The sequence below is a fragment of the Lissotriton vulgaris genome, chromosome 2_2, assembly GCF_964263255.1.
Source record: "Lissotriton vulgaris chromosome 2_2, aLisVul1.2, whole genome shotgun sequence".
Taxonomy (NCBI): Eukaryota; Metazoa; Chordata; class Amphibia; order Caudata; family Salamandridae; genus Lissotriton; species Lissotriton vulgaris.
This window is the reverse complement of record NC_141688.1, coordinates 217,490,524-217,515,949: the sequence shown is the minus strand read 5'-3', so window position 1 is coordinate 217,515,949 and position 25,426 is coordinate 217,490,524. Positions and strand designations below refer to the sequence as shown.

Here is a 25,426-nt window from a genome sequence, read left to right as displayed (position 1 = left end):
CTGGCATTCTCTCTCTTGCTCTATGTCAATGACTGTTGTAAAATACTTGTCCCGTCCACCCAATTAGTTCAGGTGCCTGTCACCAGCTGCCCCAGGCACATATTAAGCACTACATTATCCTGGGCCTGATTGGACAAGTCTTCTAAGGGCTTCCAGGTAAGAGCTGTGATGTCTGGACCTCTCGATGAGGATCCAGGGGTTAGACATCCCACCTGAGGTGATTACCTAAGAGGGGCACACTGGCGTCACATGAACAATTAGTGGCTTAGCCCGGCCGGCGTCTGCCTTCACTCCCTTCTGGCCCGGGCACCTTTATTGTTAACTATCACGTGGTAAAGAACTATCCATATTTATACATCCCGCAAGAGGGGGGGGGGGGGGGAGGGGTAGCTCACCACCCCTGCATGCGGGCAGCATGGACAAGGGTCCACACCCCGCATGCGGGCAGCATGGACAAGGGTCCATGCAGGGGCGGTGAGCTCTTATTAGGTCACAGGAGCGACACTACAACAGCCTTGTGCCTAATACTCTGTACCAATGAACACATAATCTTCACATGAACCGTAGTCTCTATATCAGGGGTGTCCGACCTAGGTCAAGTGGGCCGCATCCATGCAAGTAATTCTTGCTATAGAGTTAAAAATACATGTATACACAACTGTGTTGGAATGGCCTATAGGGCAATCGGGCAGTACCCGACGGGTTGCACTGACAAGTCAGTCCGTGGTCCAGTTTTGTGGCTGTTTGTGTGCCTGGTTTATGGTCTGCTGGGCTAGTTTTTCCTCTGTACCACCCAAAAGACTTAAACCGGGTGTCTCTACAAGCTGAAAACTGCACCAATTTGCAAACATAGACCACTTATTCCCTAATCCACTAATGAGGGTACTTTTATTTGGTGCCTGCGGCTACTTTGTATCCCAGACAATAATTCGAAACCAAGAGAATTTGTTCAGTGATTATCTTGAAAATCTCTCATGGGTCCCGCCCTTCTGGAATTACGTTGTACACCCCTACTCCACACCGAGCTCAGAGTCTGCACATCTGGTTATAATTGGTGGATGGGATTGTGATAAGCATTATTATAACCTGTGCTCTGTTCTCTTTTCAAAGGGATTACCAGCCTGCTTGCCAACGGAGTCTACAGCGCGGCTTATCCCCTGCACGACGTAAGTGTTCTTGGCATTTTTACACAATTCTGCAATCAGATCCCGAGCAAACAACTGGCCAGTCTCCAGGCACTGGCATGCTCCGCTTCCAAGATCTGCCTCCTCAAACCCCATGCAAACACCACTTGCGTCAGTGGCCTGGCTAGTGTGTCATTGGCCCTACTGCAAGGGAGGAAATGGGCAACTGTGAAATCCGCAATAAGCAGAGTCCAGGGGGGCCCTCTGTGCCAGTGCACCCGCTGCAGAATGGAAGCTGCGCCCCTGGTTGCCTGAAGCCGTTGAGATGCCATCACAGCATCCACAACTTATTTGCCTCCCTAGTACGCCATGTTTGTTTCCATTATGACCTTCCTCTTGATGAGTCTGCCACATTTCTTGGGCTCATTTGCCTTGTTGAATCTTATGTCTGGTTTCCAAGACCCTCCTCTAAAACATAGGGCCTTCTTCAGCCAGGGCAGTGATTGCTATCAGATTGCATGTCTGGTAGTGCTGCTCACTTGTGTTGCCTGCCCAAGTGCTTTTGTCTCTGCTGAAAAACAATTGCTTTCTGTGTAAAAAGTATATAGGGGATAAAGAATAGAATATGACAAAAATTGTGATATTTAAGAGTACTTTTCAGATGTAAAATAGTTCATTTTGCTTTCCAATCGAGGCACTTTTTTCGTAGGTGGAATGATACACCTGCCAGCTGCATGAGGTGTGAGCGTACTAGTCTCCTGGGTGGAACTAAAGCGCCCTATATGTACATTTTAAAGCATTGGAAACAATATGTCTTGCAGTTACACTGTCAAGCAGACCACAAAATGAGAAGGAATTTAATGCATAACAGTACAAGCCGTAAAGAAATAAAATGTCACCTGCCCAGACACATTGAGAGAGAAACACAAGAATTATGCAAAAGCAAATAAAGTAAAATACTACAAACAACGATATGACAGATACCATAGTGAGAACATTCCGGAAGAAATAAGAGATACTTGATCAAATGGTTAAAGAAAATCTTTAGTATACCATTTATGTCGAATGTAATATTTTGATAAAAGCATTAATGTTGGGCTTAATCCTTCCAAAACAATTTATTGTATGGCTGACCACAATATCTTCGCCCTTCTAGAAGAATTCTGTCAAGCCTTAGGCCGCGATTGAGAAACTTTTGAGGTCTATTGTCATCTTCCCTCTGCCAGGCAATGACATCTATTCTGGTGCATTAATGACAAGATGGAGAAGTGGGTGAAAATGCCACAAAATGACTGGACCATCCAGAGCTCTGCCAGCATTCTGGTAAATTCAAACCGTGATGCACAGGACCTCACTGCTGGATTCCAGCAGGGCAGGGTGGCCGAGCAGGATGACAGTAAGCTGGCAATGGTGCCTTGGTAGCTCCGAGCTGGTGGAAGAGATCTGAGCCCTTCCCCTAATGAGACTCACACATTCTTAAGAGTTTACATCTCAGCTTGCCTTGACTGACCACCTGCGGCAGTCATAGAGGCATCACGAGGGGGCCACAACTGTGTTTCGTCACTCCCCTGCCCCTGGGTGCATTTCAGTCATCCCTAGGGGGTGGGTCTGTGATACCCTGCAACAAGAATAAGAGGAAGCCGAGGACACTCAGAAGCTAGAGAGTAGAGGGTAGAGGAAAGGCTATAAGCTGAAAGATATGCAAGAATTAGAGCCTTCACCTTGTTTAATTTATTAGTCTCACAGGTAGGTATAAGCATTGTCCATTGAAGCATAATTGTGCATGCTCCGTCGCTAATGTGTGTCCATGCGCTTATTTGGTTCTCACTGAAGGGCGGTGCTCGAAACTATCTACACGTCATGACAATGTAGGCTGTAGCTAAGAAAGATGGCTGCTCTCCAAAGTCAATGAGTGACTGTGCAAGGTGTGCAGAGAGGTCTGACAATACCTAAATAATGGCCGGACATATACCTACAAGGGTAGTATCACGACATGCTTTTCTTGGGTCTGCACTAAACTAGCAAGGCCCATCGATACACAGCCTGATTAAAGCACAAACAAATCCTGATGCTCTATCTTTAGAAATTCTCCCTTAGAAAGTAGCAATGCCTCACCTCGATGCAAGCCTATGGTAGCACTGCCTCTCTCTGCAACAGACTGGTACAAAGGACAAGGGCCTTCTGCATTAAACTGGTTAAAGTAGGCTGTGGATTTGTAGTCCTGGTCAAATTTTACCTTAGGACAGACTCTAGACCTGGACCGGCAGATTCCTTGTCGTTTGTAAATAGGTCAGTATTCCATTCTCTATGAATAGCTGAAAGGCACATATCTGTGGAAGGGTTCTGTGCAGCCCTGAAAAGTTGGATATAGTCTTGTAATGTAGATGTATTACTTGTGTTGATCCAATAAAAGTTTCCACCTCCACAGAGCCTTCAATTTTGTTTCAAGAGCAGACACCATTTCAATCCTCCTTTTCTGCACCATCAGAGCTCAACTCCTCACCCTCCAGGTCTGTTGACTGGGGTGTGGACACACAATAGTGCCATCCTTAAGACATAAGCCCCATGAAAGCGTAAAATAACTTTGTGTTTTATCAAATCCTTACGCCACGCGTTTAAACAACTTCCAGGCCGCTCTGGGATGGGTGTGCAATCCGTGAGAACTTGTCATAGGTTTGGTGTGATCGCGATGTGAACGTCACAGCACTTAATGAATTCCATTCCTTTCTTTTAAGGCCAATGACAAAAAGATTGGGAAGATGCTCTCGTTTTTAAATACCCTTACATTAATATGCGCAACTTCCCAAAACGGATCGAACACCCTGTTACTAGGAGTGCATGAATATTCCCTAATATAGAGTATATAAAAAACTACTATGGGAGTGCGACTCTACATACTGCAGAATGCCACTCGATTAAGCTCCATTATGTTCACTTTGGTAAGAACTGAGAGGACATTGTTATTCAGATTATACATTGGCTACAAAGTAACATTTTTAATCAGATTCGTGAAACTCCCTTTCAATCACACTGCAGGGTTGAACAGTGTTTCATTTATATGTTGTGCCATGTAACTAACCCTGGGCGAAGCACTACGCTACGCTCGCGAAGTTTGCGCAACTTCGCACTACGCAAGCTGCACGTAGCACAGTGCGAGCACGTGTAGTGCAGCATAGCGTAGTGCAGTGGTCATTTTTTGCTTGTTCGCGGTCCTCAACGTCATGTTTGCGACCGCAAGGAAGCAAAATGACATCCCGGCGAGATTCTCAACGCGGGGAGTTCCGGTTTCTCATCGTGAGTGGTTGCGCATGCTCGCGACCGCTGTCAATGAGAAACTACCAGTTCGCGTTGAGAAAGCTGCAGCTCTAGTAATAATCTACTCGAGCAGCAGAAAACTACAGCTTGCACTGTGCAAGATGTCGTTTTTAATGATTGCACAGTGCCGGATGCTTGTCCGCACTGTGCAAACATTGAAAACACATCTTGCACAGTGCGAACATGCTACTACGCAGCTCGCGTAGTGGTACGTGAAGTTCGCGTCGTGCGAAGTGCACTTCGCGTAGCTTCGCGTAGCGCTACTTCGCGACCTACGCCCACCCCTACATGATGTAACTAGGGGTCGTCCTGTTGAAACTTCCTTACACTTCCATCTCTGTAGTAATGTCCAGTGATCTTTAATGAATATTTGTTAGTGCCAGCTGTTGAAGCAAACTCTCTTTTTATTTGGCTCTAACATTATAAGACCTGGTCAGTGCGCCATATTACACGGAATGCACTTCCCCCAGTACGGATGCAAATTTGCATCTTCCTGTGGACAGCACATTAGTGAGTCAGTGTTTTTACATTTGCAAGGTACCTCACTCCGTTGCAAATTATAGAACGAGTTAGGGTCGCACCGGCAACAGACATGCACTAGTGTAATCTGTATTTACAGAACAGGCTGCTCAGATGTATGCGGTCGCTTCTGTATTACCAAAATGTCCTGGCCCTGTAAAAAGCAGAAACAGTGTAGTCTGACCGGTGCAGTGCCAGGGAGCTTGGGCATGTTCCCCACCTGGCTGTGCAACCCCAAGAGGGCCGTCCAAACAGCTATGCGCACGCAGGGAGTGCAAACCACTCTTCACCTTGCTTTGGAGAGCTCAGTCCTGCCCCACCCTGACCTGGCTCCTCTTCCCACTTAACAAAACGTAATTACAATTATTTTTTTTTGCACTGCTCAAAGCACTCGTGATGATATCGTCACAGGTGTGTATCAGTGGGGTCAATCAGTAGCTGGGACAAAATTTGAGCTTTCACTTGTTTGCCTGAACAAATTACTAAATTTTGAGATACTTCCTAAACTGAGTATAGGAAGTGGACAGACTCAGTTCGGGGGAAGAGAATTCCAAAATTGTGGTGCCAGAAACAAGAATCTTAAACCCCTGTGTTTTTTTCATTTGAATGAGCAAGGGGTCGACAAGTTCTTGTTTGCGGAGCGTAGGAGGTGGGAAGGGACATAGTGCCGTATTTTAGGCGAAGGCCAGACCACGATCTGACGGGGCTTCGTAAATTGTGCAGCCCAGTTTAAAAAGCCAGTGTAAATTTTTCAACAGAGGCTTCACATGGTGAGATTTAGGTCGACCATAGACTAGCTTAGCAGCTTGGTTCTGTACCAGTTGTACTCGACGTGATTGATAGGTGTGGTATTCCATTACCTTATGTCATCTGGAACCTTCCCATGTCACTCAGTATAGTGTTAGGATCTTAGAATGTTTTCCCTTGAACGCTCACTGTTACTGCTGGACTTATGATGAAGACATCCTTTTCCTCCTGTGGTTGTTAAGCTGTTCTACCCATGAATAAACCCACGTGAACCTACTTATTGTGTAGTGTCCCTTACTACACAATTATTGGCGACGTTGGGAGCATGTGGTTGTTAAGCTGTTCTACCCATGAATAAACCCACTTGAACCTACTTATTGTGTAGTGTCCCTTACTACAATAGGCTGGAATGCCAGTATACAGGGAGTTGGCGTTGTCGATACGCGACATAACCAGGGTCAGCATAACTTGAATCCGGGCCTCAATGGTAAAAAATTTGCTTATTTTGTGAATTCTCCTGAGGTAGAAGAAGCAAGCGGCGACCACAGCATTTATCTGTGCCCTCATTGTGAGGTCGTTACTAATCACAATTCCCAGACTTTTGACAGTAAGTGTAGGGCATCCCAGTGAATATGGCCAAAAGTTGGAGTTCCTGGTATTCTCTGGGCCCCCAGTGAGGATCAGCTTAGTTTTGTCGGGATTTAACTTGTGATGGTTAGTATTCATCCAGTTGCAATGAATAGCATAGTAGATTGGAAGTTTTCCATGGATGAGGGGGAAGAGTCCACATTAAACACTAACTGGAGGTCGTCTGCGTAGTTGAATATAATCACCTCTCTCTTTTGAAGGGCCAAAATTAAGGGAAACATATACAAGTTAAAAAGGAGAGGAGAAAGCGATGAGCCCTGTGGGACCCCACACGTCAGCCTACTTTTCTCAGCAAGAAAGCTAGCGAGACGGACTGCTTGAAAGCAGTCCCTGAGAAAGGAAGATATCCGTTCCAGGAGATACCCCAGATCCCGTGCTCTCGACCCGGTTGACCAGCAGACGGTGGTCGACCGTGTCGTAGGCTGACGAGAGATCCAGGAGTACTAGGGCTTGCGTGGAGCTCTGGTTGGCCCCCATATGTAGTTCGAGAACTGCTAAAATACCAGACTCAGTAGAATGTTCAGGTCTGAAGCCGGCTTGTTGTGGGTCAAGATAGTGTGACTGCTCCACAAAGGTGCTGAGACAGTTGGCCACGTGGGCATCAAGAATTTTTCCCAAGAAGGGCAGTAGTAAATTAGGATGAAAGTTGCTGGGGATGGAGGGATCAGAACCTGTTATTTTTAAAGTAGGTACAGCTACTGCACTCTTGAAGAGGTTGGGAACATTGCCCTTAGTAAGGAAATTATGAAGACGCGACATGCGGGGCTCAGGACAATGGAGAAAGGCTTCCCGAAGGATATGAGGAGGGCAGCTGTCTGTGGGGGAGCCAGAGCAAACCTAAAGAGACGAAAACCTCTTCGGTGATGAGAGGGAATTGATCCAGATGAAAAGGGTTAATATGACCCACATAGATCTAGTAGTGTAGAGGACTGAGGAATGCTAGATTTGATGTTAGTAATTTTTTCAATAAAATAAGTATTGAGGGAGTCACATAAGAATTGTGACGGAACACACTTTGCTTTAACACGATCAGGTTTAATAAGTTCATCCACTATCGAAAAAATTTCCTTGGCCTTATTAGTGGGTTCCAGGATTTTAGAGGAAAAGTATTCCATTTGGTCCTGAGGATGGCGCTTTGTAGTCTGTAAGAGCTGCCATAAAGATCGTCTGTTTGTGAGGGCAGTAGTTCTGTCTCCACTTCCGTTCAGTTTGTCGCAAGGCTAATTTCATTGCCTACAGATCGTCAGAGAACCAACGCTGTGCGTCATGAGGCCTCATATTTTTAACTGTCTTCAATGGAACGAGACTGTCTCTGTCAGATTCCAGCCAGGCATTAATGTTTTCCGCCTGAATTTAAGGAGATACAGTCAAGCCAGAGGTTTAAGATGCAGCTGATAAGGTGCAAAATTCTTTGGTAGCAACCTAACTCCAATTCCTGGCCATAGGAGTGATTGAAGGCAAGGCTTTGGGGATAGGAATACTCTGGATGGTAAAGGTAGTAAAATAATGGTCCGACCATGAGCATGGAGATATTCGTAGATCGGCTATCACTAGGTTGGTGGACCAGATCTAATCTAGGTTGTGTCCCTTAATGTGAGTGGCTTCTTTGATGTGCTGGGTGTAGTTTTTCATACCGGTCAGTGAGGGCTTTCCCGTGCATTGGGTGGCCAGTAGTTAACATCGCCCACAATCAACAATTTGGCATAATTTATGGCCAATTTAGCGTTGGCCTCGATCAGCACCTGCGGAAATGTAGGCATAGGGACCGGCACAGACAAAGGAGAAGTCGTTGGAATCGTGCTTGAGCAAGAGGTGGTCAACTAAAGGGATTTGTGTTGTCACAAGGGAAATACATTTGTGCCTTTGGGATATTACCGCTGCGACCCCTCCTCCAACTCTGTTGTCTGGTCTATTGGACTGGATGATATAGTAATATATCATTGTTATAGTAATTATCTGGATAAGCTGCAAGAATATCAGGACGTCAACCAAGTTTTGGATAGCAGAAGTATATCTGGTTTGCCGGTGTCGAGGTAGAAAAGTTGGTGTTTCACCAATGAACGGGTATTTAGATAGCAGATTGACAATTTCTCCTGTTCCAGACGAGCAGGGCCAGTTGTATCCTTTAAGGCTACACTATGCTTTCTCAGGGACGCCTGAGAGGTTCAATAAAGTGGTTACAATGAGCGTCCTTCAAGCCAAGGATCCTCAAGTTTACCAACATGTTCTGGGTGTGAGGGTCTAGATCCCAGTCTCCATGAAGGGATTTGAAGTCAGAAGATGTATAGTGAAAAAAAATGGACATCGTCTGGGGCCCCTGGCCCCGGCCGGCCGGCCATGGACAGGCATAGACGGGCTTGCCTTTGGAGCGCCTTGACAGGTGGCAGTCTCTTTGGCCTTATGACTGGGCCTGGAGTGTGCCCCCTTCCATGTACTTTGCAGCGGGCCCACTTGAGCTTCATTACCCCACTGGTGTGCATGTAATTTCCGTGCAGGAATGTGAAATCTACTTGCACGCAATTATAATCCTGATGTACAAATTTAAGATGTGCAGAAAGTGATTTATGTAGTTGTGTCACTCAAGACTCTGGCAATTGCACACGAAGGTGCAGATTTTTCTGCAGTGTTAAGTGACGTCTATGTAATGATGTCACTTATTACTTCACTGTTCCCTAGTCGGAACTAATGACTCATTCCGGCTCTCTTATTGGACATTAGTCCAACGTTGATGTTGTGCCCCCTGTCCTGGTGCTTTCCAGATTGAAGATGGGTTTGTGAAACCCTCTTCACTGTGGGACACAGCTGGTAATGAGGAGTGTGTCTTTTTACAGATGACTCTAGGATGATGGTTATAACTTGCTTAGACATTTTGAGTGGCTAGTGCATGCGCAGCTTTTTATGACCTCTCCCACTTTTTCTTTCAGGGAGACTATGAAGGCGAAGGCAGTGAAATGAATGACCGAAAAGTAAGTTTATTCTTCCTTTGATACATAAATGTGACTTCAACAAGAAAATATTGGCATGAAGGTCCGCTAATATGAACATTACAAATGGGCAGTGGAACTCTGCACCAATGACTTTTGCAAAAATGTGATATGTTTGACACGCTGGTAAATACATTACTTGTGAGTCAAGCCAGATTTTACAGGCTACACCACTGTTCCCATGGGATAGGCTAGGTAGAGTGTGTTTTTTCACTTTAAGGTACCTAATGATGAAGTCAGTGGAGCCTTTAACAGGAGCCACTGGGTTGGAAAGAGGATAGACATAGGTTTCCAGCTAATTCCTACATTAACCTCTGCAGTGCACATAATTTGGTCTCAACCTTTGATTTTCAGCCAAGTTATTCATGTGGATCTCTGAGGCCTCAATGCAGGTTCGGACACGACCTCCCTTGTCATATGTGTGACTACAGAGCTCACTCTGCTCAAAGTATCCAGATAGTAAATAACTGCCTCCTGACAAAATATTAACACCTTCAGCGTGGCCCAGATTCCTGCGCTGTGCTGAACGTTCTAATGAGCCAACGGGCTCATGACGGAACCGTTCCGTCAATAGCATCGAAGGGGTTAAATAGAGTAACCCTAAAAAAAATACATAACTTACGCGCTGGAGTCTATTTGCATGCTTTAGCGCGCATGTGTATATGGTCCTGAAAAAAGCCAGACCAACCCCCTTGGGAGGCTTTGACATTCTAGCTGAAACATGTCGACCTTTTTTGGGGATGTAAGGGTAACTAATTCCTCACTACACATTGATTTTACCTTGTCCAAGAGTACCTTTATTAAAATATACACCGCACGAGGTGGGTAACCCAGAAGGCAACTTTTATTCACTTGCTTTTCTTCCTACTGGAGAAAAAAGAATTACTCCCCCCAAAAAACTAAGCTCTGCTGTAATCAGCCGTTGAGGCACACCTGTGATCTGCTAGGTGGCTCGGGCAGGACCCCTATGATGAAGCATGCCACCAACTAGGTTCTGTGGGTGAGGGGTTGGTAGCAGTGCTCACTCTGCTTTTTTGTAAATGTTAGGTTGGGAGGGTGAGCGAGCCGTCTCTCTTCTCACTCTCCCCTTTGTTATTTAATTTTTCCAGATATCCACACAGTATAAATGTGCTAATAATTATTATAAATGGTAGTCAATTACAAAGTCATCTGTTATCCTACACAATTCTACCTTGGATCCCGCCTTCAAGGTCAGTATTGGACACCGCTGGTTGATGCCTAATACTAAAAGAAATGGAAAGTTTATTTTTCACTACTGTTGAGCAGTGGGTCCTTGGTTAACATATAGAATGCAACAATTTTTTTTGTAAAAATAGGGTCCAACATATATACTGTCAAAATCTCAATATTACATAAGTATCACCGGTATGAAGAACTGTATAAATGTAAATACCGGCAAATACCATGCAACCACCAATTAATTTCCCTTCTATTTCAGGAGTTGATATATCTTTCCGACTACTATATCTAGTGGCAAAAGTGTACTACTGGTTTTAGGCACTGGTCAATATGTTTGTAGGAAGATACTTATTCTAGCTAAAGGTTTCGGTAATTTTAAAGCCATTGCAAAAGATGTTTTGTATTCTGTTTTCACTGCTACTGGGACAGTGGGTTACACAGTATGCCGCAATACAATACTGTGCATAGGTTGGGCATACAGGCTTTTCTTCTGGTGTAAAAGTGAGGGGATATTTTTTTCAAACCCTTGTATCACGACTCTTACTTATCACTCCACAAACTCTCCATCAGTGTCTTAATGTCCTGTGAATGGTCTGCATAAGCCAGCGCATTTTTATACGTCTACGATTTATGTAGAGTAGTGGACATGTTTCCGCACACATGATGAAGAGCAGTCCGACCTGTCATAACACCGGGCGCAGTTACTCCTGCAGGCATCTTCTTCAGGATCCAGCCATCCTAGAAGGGAAGCAATAGCATAAACTTTCCTCACATATTCCGCGATGGAATTGGCTCCCCATCTCCTGTATTTATGACCGAATCAACCTTTGGCCAGAGATCAGGGAACTGCACTGACAGCAATAACTCTCTGTAAACTCCATTTCCTATCCAGGTGGACTCTGGTCTTTGTGAAGTGCAAGTGTTGGGGACAGCCGGTTCCGTGAACGGGGAAATAGAACTCTTAACGTGAAATAGTTTGGTATATTAGTACATGGTGTACAAAGCTAATAACCATTTAGCACAATTACTCCCCTATACTTATGTTTCTAAAATGCTTATCTATATTAAACTTAGCTTGACGAAAATAGTTCTCAATTAGAACGAGTCATACTTGTTCTAGGGTTATACCATTATCATGATTGCCTTAGAATTTAATTTATTTTGTGCCTTTTTAAAAGCAGGAAAATTCACCAAACCTATTTAGTAGGAAAAAATAAAGAAATTAAAGCTGAGATTGTGGACTGATAATGCACACTAAGAGATGCAGTAAACCAACAATATTCAAGTTGTGCTAAACAAATATATACAATGCAAGTAGGGTGGGAGCACACTACTAGCATCTCAGCCAACATTCGCCATTGCATGTCATTCATATGTGTGTGTAACTCATAAGTGAAAGGTGTTCATCATCAGTTGGTGTAGCCAGAGCCAGTACTAGTGTGCATTCCTGGACACATGTTTCTCTGTGATTGCCCTTTTTCATCAGGCGGTACGTCTCTTTCGTGGTACTTGAATGCTGCTTATACTTTATCAGGCCAGTACCACTCGCACGTGCTTGTGCAACCCAAAGCTGGTCAGCCTCAAAGCCGTAGAATGAGGAATACCAGTGCGCAGTCTCCTCCAATATGCTAACCTCAATACCCCTCTCCTGTTTGTGGCTATTGCAGTTCAACTTCACAGAATGCGCTGTTCCTCAGGTATTATGCCTTCTTGATCCTTCACTCTGGACTTGGCTCTGGCCACTGGACCACACTTCATGCTATTTTCAATTACCTAGGCACACTAAGGTGTCAGAAATTTTATCTTTGACGCCTGTAGTATCCCACTAGCAGTGTGGTGCACAGCTTCTAATTGTTGTAGAGAAGAGTGTCTTAAAGTTTTTTTCTTAAAATCAAAAGGCCTTTAGCGGCTTCAGAAAGACAAAGCATTCTGGAAAAACCAGTTACAGTCCTTTTTTTGGCACGGTCTCCCGACTGATGACGTTTTTAAAAATCGTATATTTTTATGACTGCTTAATGAAAGTTGTGCAAATGTTTGTTCCAAAATAATCATGATTAAATTGGCAGCAAACGCACTTAGTTCTAAATGCTAAAATGATATGGTTATATTCCATCCTGGCACCGGTGCCCGCTCCCCTGGCAGTCACATGTTTGCTTTCCTTTGTTTGGAACAGCTGTACCACGGTGGAGGAAGATTACTTACCTAACAACAAACTTTTCCTCTGCGTATAAATTCTTAAGAAAATAAGTTTTGAGGTCGGATTTAGATGATGACTATTATCCCATCCAGTGAAATATAAATCCCATGATATCCTATAGGACATATCTCTGCAGATGGGATATCCGTCACCTTTGACGGACTGGTCCGCCGAGATCTAAATGAGGCCCTTAGTCATGACCGTCCTGTACTCAACAGAAGCGGTCGCTCCCCTCAGCTCCTCACCTCTGGTATCGTGCTCATTGCGCCTGCCTGCCTGCCTGCTTGATTACTGCTTATTGATATTGTCTGCCTATTTTGCGTATTTCAACTCTCTGCCATTGACTCTGTGTAGCGCTTTGAAGCGCTCGACACTGCTGGGCATTTCTCTGAATTTTGTTTGTTTAATTGTATGATTATCTGTGCTTGCCTGCTGCAGAGCGAGTAGCGCTTTCCCACTGCTGCCTGTGAATAATTCCCACACAGCGCTCCATTGCATAAATAATTCCTTCACCCTCGCAGTATTTGGTGTTGATACTGCCATTTTGTCTAGCTTGTTGACCCGTTCCAGACCCTCCCTCCACCTCGCTCCCGCCTCCCAGCTGCCCCTCCCACCCACAGAGACCAAGAGCTGCCCTCGCCCTCGTGAAAGCTGTGACCGTCCTGTACTCAACAGAAGCGGTCGCTCCCCTCAGCTCCTCACCTCCGGTATCGTGCTCATTGCGCCTGCCTGCCTGCCTGCCTGATTACTGCTTATTGAAATTGTCTGCCTATTTTGCGTATTTCAGCTCTCTGCCATTGACTCTGTGTACCGCTTTGAAGCGCTCGACACTGCTGGGCATTTCTCTGAATTTTGTTTGTTTAATTGTATGATTATCTGTGCTTGCCTGCTGCAGAGCGCGTAGCGCTTTCCCACTGCTGCCTGTGAATAATTCCCACACAGCGCTCCATTGCATAAATAATTCCTTCACCCTCGCAGTATTTGGTGTTGATACTGCCATTTTGTCTAGCTTGTTGACCCGTCCCAGACCCTCCCTCCACCTCGCTCCCACCTCCCAGCTGCCCCTCCCACCCACAGAGACCAAGAGCTGCCCTCGCCCTCGTGAAAGCTGTGACCGTCCTGTACTCAACAGAAGCGGTCGCTCCCCTCAGCTCCTCACCTCCGGTATCGTGCTCATTGCGCCTGCCTGCCTGCCTGATTACTGCTTATTGAAATTGTCTGCCTATTTTGCGTATTTCAGCTCTCTGCCATTGACTCTGTGTAGCGCTTTGAAGCGCTCGACACTGCTGGGCATTTCTCTGAATTTTGTTTGTTTAATTGTATGCTTATCTCTGCCTGCCTGATTACTGCTTATTGAAATTGTCTGCCTATTTTGCGAATTTCAGCTCTCTGCCATTGACTCTGTGTAGCGCTTTGAAGCGCTCGACACTGCTGGGCATTTCTCTAAATTTTGTTTGTTTAATTGTATGCTTATCTGTGCTTGCCAGCTGCAGAGCGCGTAGCGCTATCCCACTGCTGCCTGTGAATAATTCCCACACAGTGCTCCATTGCTTAAATAATTTCTTCACCCTCGCAGTATTTGGTGTTGATACTGCCATTTTGTCCAGCTTGTTGACCCGTCCCAGACCCTCCCTCCAGACCACCTGCCCCCCGCCGTACCCAGCTCATTATATTCACATATGATGCCGCAACTCTCCTCGCCCTCAACCCCGGACACACACCACAATGCTGCAAAGCCACCCCAGGACGTACCCACGGCCCATTCGCCTGCCACATCTGCAAGTTCACATGCTTCAGGTCCCTCACCAAATCCACTTCCTCCAAACATAGCTCCGACTCGAACCACCTGAAGTGCATCCTGCTGAACACTCGCTCGGTCCACAGACACGCCACTGAACTCTGGGACCTACTCGACACTGCGTCACCGGACACCGCCTTCCTTACAGAAACATGGATGAACACATCATCAGCACCCGACATCGCTATAGCCATACCGGACGCTTACAAGATCATCCGAAAAGACCGCACCAATCAAACAGGGGGAGGCATCGCCATCATCCACAGGAACTCCATCAAATCACGACCAGCTTCGACGATAATCTTGCAACCGCCGAACATCTCCACTTCCAGATCCACACTGACCCTAGGACCACACTTAGAGGCACCCTCATCTACAAGCCTCCGGGAACCCGCACTCAATTCAGAGATGACATCATTGACTTCGTCAGCCCACATGCCCTCGCCTCCGAGAACTACATTCTATTAGGAGACCTCAACTTCCACCTTGAAAACAAACACGACCGCAACATCAACTCCCTTCTGGACAACCTGGCCAATCTCGGACTCAAACAACTTGTTGACACCCCCACCCATGTAGCCGGACACACGCCCGACCCTATCTTCACCTCCAGCAAGCACATTTCCTTCGACCGTACCACAGCTCTCCATTGGACGGACCACAGCTGTGTTCACTTCAGCTACAAAACCACCTTGACCCACAACCCCCCACAACCTATTCCTCGGAGAAACTGGAACAAAATCACCTCCGACCAACTCCTCACATCACTCAACCAAAACCCTCCCACCCTCTCATTGGACCCAAACCAAGCAGCCACCAAACTCAAGCAATGGATCACCCACAGCGCTGACGAATTAGTACCCCTGAAAAAGCACCAGATCAATTCAGGCTGCAAAAAGGCTCCCTGGTTCTATGATGACCTTAAAAAAATCCAAGAAGCTATGCCGCACCCTAGAGAAAACATGGAGAAAAAACCCAACCACCGACAACCTGGCCACCCTCAAGGCAGCCACCCGCAAACACCACCAACTGATTCGATCCACCAAGAAATCAGCATTCAAGGATCGTCTCGACAACAACGCCCACAACAGCAAGGAACTTTTCAACATCGTCAAAGAATTCACCAACCCCGCCGCAGCATCTAACGACATCACTCCCTCCCAAGACCTCTGCGATGCGTTATCCTCCTTCTTCTACAACAAAATTGCCGACATTCACAACAGCTTCAAGAACACTCCCCACGAACAACCCTCCCCAGCCCCCTCAGATCCTACACCGCCAACTAACAACCTCAGCGCCTGGAAACCAATCACCACCGAAGACACCATCCGCCTAATGAACTCAATCCACTCTGGATCGCCAACCAACCCCTGCCCCCACCACATCTTCAACAAAGCTGACTCCATCATCGCACCCCATCTCCGTGATGTCATCAACTGCTCGTTCAACTCTGCCACCTTCCCAGAAAGCTGGAAACACGCCGAACTCAGCGCCCTCTTGAAGAAACCCACAACAGACCCCTCTGAACTTAAAAACTACCGACCCATATCCCTCCTCCCCTTCCCCGCCAAAGTCATTGAGAAAGCCGTCAACAGCCAGCTTGCCGCCTTCCTTGAATCCAACAACTCCCTCGATCCCTCCCAGTCCGGATTTCGAGCCAAACACAGCACCGAAACCGCCCTCATTGCAGCGACAGACGGCATCCGAACACTACTGGATAACGGAGAAACAGTGGCCCTCATTCTACTCGACCTTTCCGCCGCTTTCGACACAGTCTGCCACAGCACCCTTATACAACGCCTCAGCAACATCGGAAAACAAGGAAAAGCCTTGGACTGGATCATCTCATTCCTCGCTGGGAGAACTCAAAGAGTCCGACTTCCCCCATTCAACTCGGAGGCCACTGAAGTCATCTGTGGAGTACCGCAAGGATCATCACTCAGTCCCACCCTCTTCAACGTTTACATGTGGAGAAGTGTGGCTCACTGGTTAGAGGAGGCAGACCTGGAAGCAGTGGTCAGCCCGGGACTGGGTTCAATTCCCGGCTCGGCGGGGTCTTGAGTCCTAAATTGTCCATGGACTCGACAATTCTCGCTCCGGTGCCTACTCGATTCACGGGTTCACACTCTGAGACTCTGGGCATTAGCTTGCTTAATCTCCACAACGGCCCCTCGCAGCGGGATGCCTGGCTTTCACCTTGCTGATACCCTGCCGGGGTTATCTCACAGGGGAATACTAGGACGGGTTCCCTAAGCAAGCGCTTAGAAACCGCTCGGTGATTTGCGCTATATAAATTCCTGTACATTTACATTTACATGAGTCCACTCGCCTCCATCGCGCGTCAACCCAATCGTAACATAATCTCTTACGCCGACGACACCCAGTTAATCCTTTCCCTCACCAAAGACCCTAACACCGCCAAAACCAATCTTCACGAAGGCATGAAAGAAGTAACCGAATGGATGAAACATAGCCGCATAAAACTCAACTCAGACAAAACGGAGGTGCTCATCCTAGGATCCTCCCCCTCTGCCTGGGACGACACCTGGTGACCTTCCACTCTGGGCACAGCACCCACAGACCACGCACGCAACCTGGGCTTCATCCTAGACTCCTCTCTCTCGATGTCCAGACAAGTCAACGCCGTCTCATCCTCCTGCTTCAACGTACTTCGTATTCTCAAAAAGATCTTCCGCTGGATCCCCCTCGAAACAAGAAAGACTGTCACCCACGCACTGGTCACGAGTCGACTGGATTATGGTAACACACTATACGCCCGAATCACAGAAAAAACTCCAACGCATCCAAAACGCATCAGCGAGACTCATACTGGACATCCCTCGCCAAGATCACATCACCGGACACCTAAAAAACCTCCACTGACTTCCCGTCAACAAGAGAATTACATTCCGTCTTCTTACCCACGCACACAAGGCCCTCTACAAACTAGGACCCGAATGCCTCAACACTCGACTGACCTTCTACACACCCACCCGCCAACACAGATCGTCCAATCAAGCCCTCGCCGCAGTCCCGCGCATCCGAAAATCCACCATGGGTGGCAGATCCTTCTCCTTCCTGGCGGCCAAGACCTGGAACTCACGCAGGCACGCCATTGACCTTTGGAACCTACTAGACACCATCTCTCCTGACGTCGCCTTCCTAACGGAAACATGGATGAACGCTTCCTCCGCCCCTGACATCGCCATCGCTATCCCTGATGACTATAAGATCACACGCAAGGACCGCACCGACCATACAGGAGGTGGAATCGCTATCGTCCATAAGAAATCAATCCGCATCTCAACCAGCTCTGACGCCAACCTCGCTAACTCCGAACACCTTCACTTCCAGATCCACATCGACCCCAAGACCACACTCAGAGGCACCCTCCTCTACAGACCACCAGGACCCCGCGCAAAATTCAGTGAAGACATCACGGACTTCATCACTCCACACGCGCTCCCCTCCAAAGACTACATCCTTCTGGGAGACCTCAACTTTCATCTTGAAAAGATCAACGACCACAACACCGCCACCCTCTTGGACAACCTCGCCAACCTCGGACTTAAACAACTGGTCACTTCCCCCACCCACATCGCAGGTCACACACTCGACCCCATCTTCACCTCCAGCAACCATGTCTCCTTCAGCCACACTACGGATCTCCTCTGGACTGACCACAGCTGCGTTCACTTCACCTACAACAAGCCGAAACCCATCATCCACCTCCAACCAACTCTACAAAGAAACTGGAACAAAATCACCACGGAGCAGATCTCCACATCACTCCTTCAAACCTCCCCAACCCTATCTTCTAACGCCAACGAAGCCGCCTCCAACCTCACCCTTTGGTTATCCAACACCGCCGACACCTTAGCACCACTGAAAAAACGTCAACACAAACTTGGCAACAAGAAGGCCTCATGGTTCAACGATGATCTCAAGAAGTCCAAGAAACTGTGCCGCTCCCTCGAAAAGGCCTGGAAAAAAGACCCATCCACCAGCAACAAGGACGCCTTCAAAAGCGCCATCCGTACTCACCACCAACTGATCCGAAAAGCCAAGAAAACAGCATTCAAGGATCGACTTGACAACAACGCCCACAACAGCAAGGAACTTTTCAACATCGTCAAGGAATTTTCCAACCCCTCGGCCAACTCCAACGACATCACCCCCTCTCAAGCCCTCTGCGATTCCCTAGCCTCTTTTTTCCACAACAAGATTGCTGACATCCACAACAGCTTTGACAACCAACCCGGAAGCCAACCCACCCTACCATCAGCGGACCATCTTCCCCCCGTTAACACCCTTAACGCCTGGAACCCAATCTCCACTGAGGACACCATCCGCCTGATGAATTCCATCCACTCTGGATCCCCCACAGACCCATGCCCTCACCACATCTTCAACAAAGCAGACTCCGTCATAGCTCCGCACCTCCGAGACGTCATCAACTGCTCCTTCAACTCCGCTACCTTCCCAGAAGACTGGAAACACGCTGAACTCACCGCCCTTCTGAAAAAACCAACAGCAGACCCCACCGAACTCAAAAACTACCGCCCCATCTCGCTTCTTCCATTCCCGGCCAAAGTCATCGAGAAAGCCGTCAACAACCAGCTCGCCGCCTTCCTCGAAGCCAACAAATCACTCGACCCCTCACAATCTGGCTTCCGAGCCAAACACAGCACTGAGACCGCCCTCATCGCAGCAACAGACGACATTCGAACACTACTGGACAATGGAGACACAGTCGCCCTCATCCTCCTCGACCTCTCTGCAGCCTTCGACACAGTCTGCCACAGCACCCTTCTACAACGCCTCAGAAACATCGGAATCCAAGGAAAGGCACTGGAATGGATCACCTCGTTCCTCACCGGAAGAACCCAGAGAGTCCGCCTCCCACCATTCAAGTCCGAGGCCTCTGAAATCATCTGCGGCGTACCACAAGGATCCTCACTCAGTCCCACCCTCTTCAACGTATACATGAGCCCCCTCGCGGCCATTGCCCGCCAACACAACCTCAACATCATCTCTTACGCGGATGACACTCAATTGATCCTATCTCTCACCAAGGACCCCAGCACCGCCAAAACTAACCTACACGAAGGAATGAAAGAAGTCGCCGAATGGATGAAACAAAGCCGTCTGAAACTGAACTCAGACAAAACAGAAGTCCTCATCTTAGGTAAATCCCCCTCTGCATGGGACGACTCCTGGTGGCCGGAAGCCCTCGGAAATGCACCCATCCCGACAGACCACGCACGGAACCTTGGCGTCATCCTGGATTCTTCACTCTCAATGAACAGACAAGTCAGCGCCGTATCCTCCTCCTGCTTTAACATTCTTCGCATGCTCAGAAAAACATTTCGCTGGATCCCCACCGAAACAAGGAAAACAGTCACCCACGCTCTAGTCACGAGCCGACTGGACTACGGAAACACCCTCTACGCAGGTACCACCGCTAAACTCCAGAAGAAACTCCAACGAATCCAAAACGCCTCAGCCAGGCTCATATTAGACATCCCACGCAACGAACACATCTCTGGCCACCTTAAAGACCTCCACTGGCTACCCGTTAATAAGAGGATTACTTTCCGACTACTTACCCACGCACACAAATCACTCTACGACATCGGACCAGATTGCCTCAACTCCCGACTGTCCTTCTACACCCCCTCCCGCCAACTTCGCTCCTCCAGCCAAGCCTTCGCCACTGTACCTCGCATCAACAAGACCACCATGGGAGGCAGATCCTTCTCATACCTGGCTGCCAAAACATGGAACTCACTCCCCGCTTACCTTCGCCTCAACCAGAATCACCTAGCCTTCAGAAAGCAGCTTAAAACGTGGATATTTGACAAATAATCCTCCTCCCCTTCCTAAGCGCCTTGAAACCCTCTGGGTATGTAGTGCGCTATATAAATGTTATGACTTGACTTGACTTGACTCCTTACCCACCTCCGCCTTACTCAAAATCACATCTCCTTCAGAAAAGAACTTAAAACCTGGCTATTCGACAAAAATTGAACCCCTCTTCCCCAAGCGCCTTGAGACCCTCTGGGTGAGTAGTGCGCTATACAAATCCATGAACTTGAACTATCATTGCAGTAATGCTTTGTGTTCAGAGAGCAGGACTACCCTAACTGTTGATTCCAACCCACCCCTCTACCGAAAGCGCCTAGAATCTACTTTCAGACCTGCCAACTCGCACGGTGCCACCGTGTGACACATGATATCGGCTCCCTGCACATAGCGATTCATTTAGGCATCAATTTCCATGGTGGCAGGGAAAACAAGCAGAAACCACTATAAACCGTGGATTTTTAGCATGTTATTAGAGGCTTTTTATTGCTTGTGACCATTACGTGGAGTGACAGCACCCTTGTACATCGGCGTTAGCCACAGCAAGCTTTTAGTTTTTTTGGAATAAGGGATTTGGGAGTGACGCAGGGACAAAAGTGTCTTCTCCGCATGAGGCCTGCCTCCTCCTTACACAGTGTAATTTCTGTTTTAGTTGGCAAGTCTGTATTGTGTTTGGTGAAAAGTAAAATGAGTGCGAGGCTGCCAGCACCCTTCATCCGCCCACCTACAAAAAAGAAAAAAAGCTGGTGCTTAATTTGAGCCGGTGGTTAATGGTGGGGCCACTAGCGCTCATTTTTCTACATCAGATGTTTTCTAATAGCAGGAGTGGGAAAATCACGAACACAGAATGACGGAGGGAGAAGAATGGAAAAACCACCACAAAGGCAGACAGCAGGAACCTGCAAGTGTGAGATGAAGGGGCTGAAGAGCACTGAACCAGTAACCATGCGATTGTGGTGGCCATCAGGAAAACTGCTGGTTCATTAGGACCTGCCTTGCACTGGCCTAACTGGAGGTGACAGACCTGGCAAGGGTGGGGGACTTGAGCCAAAGAAAAGAAACCAATAGGAGTGACTGACATGACAAAGGCAGTGGTAACATGACTCGGGTGTAAGAAGAAAAAATAGCATTGACTGACCTGGCACGGGTAGGGGTGAAATGAGCCAGGAATAAGAAAGAAAGAGGGGTGAATGACCTAACAAGGGTAGGGGTGACATGAGCCAGGTATAAGTAAGAAAAAGGGGTGTCTGACCTATCAGGATTAGGGTGACATGAGCCAGGGATAAGAAAGAAATAGGGGTGTCTGACCTATCAAGGTTAAGGTGACATGAGCCAGGGATAAGAGAGATATAGAGGTGACCAAAATAGTAAGGGTAGAAGTGACACGTACCAGGGATAAGACAGATATAGAGGTGACCAAAATAGTAAGGGTAGAGGTGACACGTACCAGGGATAAGAGAGATATAGCGGTGACCAAAATAGTAAGGGTGGGGTTTACATGAGCCAGACAGACGAATGCAATAGGGGTGACTGACACAGCAAAGGTAGTGTTGACATGAGCCAGAGATGAGAATGATATAGGGGTGACTGACGTAGCATGGGTAAGGATGACCTGAGCCAGGGATAAGAATGAAATAGTGGTGATGTTGATGAGTGCATCCAGGGGTGCCCCTGGCCCAGATGTGGAACGTGTGTCTATAGATGCCTGTACCTCTTGCTAGGGATCACAATTACGAGTGGGGCGAAAGGATGGAATATGGACCTGGCAAGACACCTGTAAGAAAGCAAGAGAGGCCCAAGCCTAAGAACAACTGGTAGAATAAATGATACAGCTTCAGTAGAAATAAACCATAGTCCATGAGCAAACCTACTTTTACTCACTACTCCCCGGGGCATCGGAAGGGTTAGCTACCGTGAAGAACACTCTTTTTTCACTATTTCCAGGGGAACACAAGGCTTAACGAACATTATTTTATGTTCTACTTCTCCCCGGGCATTGCAAGGGTTAATGATCGTAAACAAACTTTCTTTTTTTCACTACTCTCATGGGTAACAGAAGATTTAGTGCATGTGGACACTAACTCCTACCCATACAGCCACTGTGGGGCCCGGTATGCCCAGTCCTGGGCAATAGTCTGGCCCTGGAGGTGAGTAGATGGCCTCCTACTGAAGAAGAGGATGGAGCTGCGCAGCGGGTGTAAAGCGTGGGGTTTGGACAGTCAGGAAAGGCGTACACTCAGGATGGGGCATCTCGGGACTTACCTAGTGAGAGAGGGACACTGATGGATAGAGAGCAGAGAGTGAAGGTACTAGCTGGTTGGTACCCAGAAGATGGGCGAGTGCAGATGCAAGTGTAGACAGACCGAGATGGAGAGCGAGAAGGAGAGATGGGTAGAGGTGGAAGAAGGGAGGAGAGAATAGAGGCAAATAGAGAGAGATAGGCAAACAGTGAAAGGGATAGAGAGAAGCAAAGCGACAATGAGACATAGTCCTGGGGATTTTTGGTGTGTGCATATGTTCGTGTGCTTGTGATTCGGTGTGTGTGAGTGTGTGTAAACACAACATAGTCGCCCTGATTTTACTAGGTGCGAAGAAGTTGGTGAAACTAGCAGAATTGAAATTCTAGCATTTGATAAAACCATATTTAATTTGTTTACTGCAGTGTTTACTGTGTATCTCTTGCATCCTGCCCAAGTTTACACCATTTTAGATGTTTACGGTTTCCGTCCAACTACCACTGGAGGTAGGTGTGAGCCCTCCTCACCAGACCTGGAGTCCAGGGTAGTTGATTTGGATGTCCATATTTCAGTGTTTATTCTTATTGGGTGTCATTAGTACTTTGCAGTGTTTTCAAACCTTTTCATATGAGTGCTTATCAGTGTTTCTTCAGCTGCAGACCCGCTTTCACGGCAAAAGGTTGTATTGTGACTGCTCACCGGGCCAACTTATCTGAGTCACAACGGTGGTGATTTGGAACAGTTGGTTTGTGCTGCTCCCCAAAATTCAAAATACAAAAATAGGTTTTAATTAAATATAATTTCAGCCCAGATGTGGCCCAGTGTTTTGTGACAGAAGACCACAAAATGTAGTACCTCAATAAACACTTGAGACAGATGCAGGTGAACATTGACATTCTTAAAACATTGGCAAAGATGGAGGCTGATTGTGAAGGCCACGGTAATCTTGTTTTGGGCATGAATAAGTACACAACTGGTTTGAGAATACCACACTTTCATTTTTTAATGTCAGCAGGAAAAACATGGTGAACTGTGTATGAAAACTGTACCATACTCAGAATTTTGCAGGTAGTAATGGGGTAAAATGTGTTATCCCTGTTCAAAGGTGCAGAAATCGATATATGCAAGTAATAAACCACCTGGTAAATACTGCCCCCGACAAAACACCACGGTGCTTGTAATGAAGACCTTAGCAGAATTAGCGGCAGGAAACTGCCGCTAATGCGGCGCTGATGGGCTTGATAATATGCCCTTGTGAATTTCCATAGAAGCCCAGGTTCTGGTATGAACCTGGGCTTATGGAAATTCACAAGGGCATATTATCAAGCCCATCATCACCGCATTAGCGGCAGTTTCCTGCCGCTAAAGCGGCAATAATTTTAACGCCTTTCTTGATAATATGCCCCCTAGTTTTGTTTCTCGGTGCTCTGATGTCAGAGCAGGAACAAAGCTAGTTTTCTCTCTCACTGCTCTGACGTCAGCCATGGGTCCCCCGCAGACACTTGGTGATAGAGAGCCCCATACCGCAGTGATGTGCCGCATTCACAGAGCTAGTGTCAGTGGGATGTCTTCCATGTCCCTTCCAGCCACACATTCTCTGTGTAATAACCGCATCTCCTTTCAAAAACAAACAGATTTAGACACTGTTGTGTGTGTGTAAAACAAGCACATACTCTGCCCTACGGTGATCCATTCCAGGCAACAATGAGCGTGTAATCCTTTCAGAGCGCGGGAATGCACGAGGTCAATTGTGCTCCGAAACCTCCTTTTTGTTGGTTTCCCTATTTACAGAAAGAATGTTAGGAATTACAGAGTGGAGCCGGATATGCAAATAGGATTGTGCAAGTGATTCTGGACAACTGAATGGACTCGATAGCCTAGCAAAGGGGAGAGTAATTGAGTTAAACAGAAATGTGCCTTTAGAAACCTCAACATACACGGTCCATTGGACATCCCTAGAAGACACTAGATAGCAGCACCCGGCCAATGATTGGCATCAGTGCTGGTGGAAAGAAAGGCCCTAGAGAGACAAAAGTCCTTGCTCTGGAGCCAAATGGGAGGTAATGCACAGTGACAGAGAGCCTCTTAGAAGAAAGTAGTTTTGTGGAATTCAGAAATTTCTGCATTGCTGCTTTAGTTTCAGGATTTTACGGTTACCAGTAAAATGAAAAAGGATTACCTTTGGAAATCAAAGCAAATAGTGCTTGTTTTTTACTCCTCATACTGTATACCTTTGAGCTGTATCTACAGATTGCACAATCCGCATCGGTAAACCGGGTGGGAATGAGAATGGCGGAAGCCTTAAAGCTTGGGAAGGAATGTGTGCAAAAGTCTCAGCCAGTACCTATTGCTTGGGCTGCATTCCAGTCCTTTGCTTTTTTGCCCATTACACCACTCTAAATGGGTACCGGTTGTACAAAAATCAGAACTAATCCTGTTCCATATGGGCAGGCACTTACCTAAGTCCTCTTCCCTACTGGACCCACCAACTCTATGGGGATGGGTGCCACCTCCCTCCCCCTAGCTAAATCATTAAGACCACACCAAGTTTGGATTGGGGGTGGGTGACCCCGCGGCTGTATTTATTAAAATTAAAAAACATTAGCTATTAACATTATGTACAAAAATTACGCAGAAAGTACACTAACATTGATGGACAAATGCTGTCAGGTGGCTAATCTTAACAAATTCTAATACACAAGACACTTCTACTGTAAATCTAACAATGCATATATTTACTTTCTACATGTCCCCTCTAGAGCCTACGGCAAGGTCAATGACTGGCACCTCCC

General features: G+C 47.0%; 1 protein-coding gene across 3 annotated transcripts in view; it reads left to right on the top strand.

Annotated features, from left to right (window-relative positions):
• Positions 1 to 25,426, top strand: part of LOC147729263 (anoctamin-1-like) — a 921,928-nt gene that overhangs the window by 690,161 nt on the left and 206,341 nt on the right. For all 3 annotated transcript variants that reach the window (XM_086959573.1, XM_086959572.1, XM_086959574.1), the window contains 2 exons: positions 1,111 to 1,166; positions 9,278 to 9,319. In XM_086959573.1, coding sequence (XP_086815699.1) covers positions 1,111 to 1,166; positions 9,278 to 9,319 — 98 coding nt within the window. The remainder of the gene's footprint in view (positions 1 to 1,110; positions 1,167 to 9,277; positions 9,320 to 25,426) is intronic.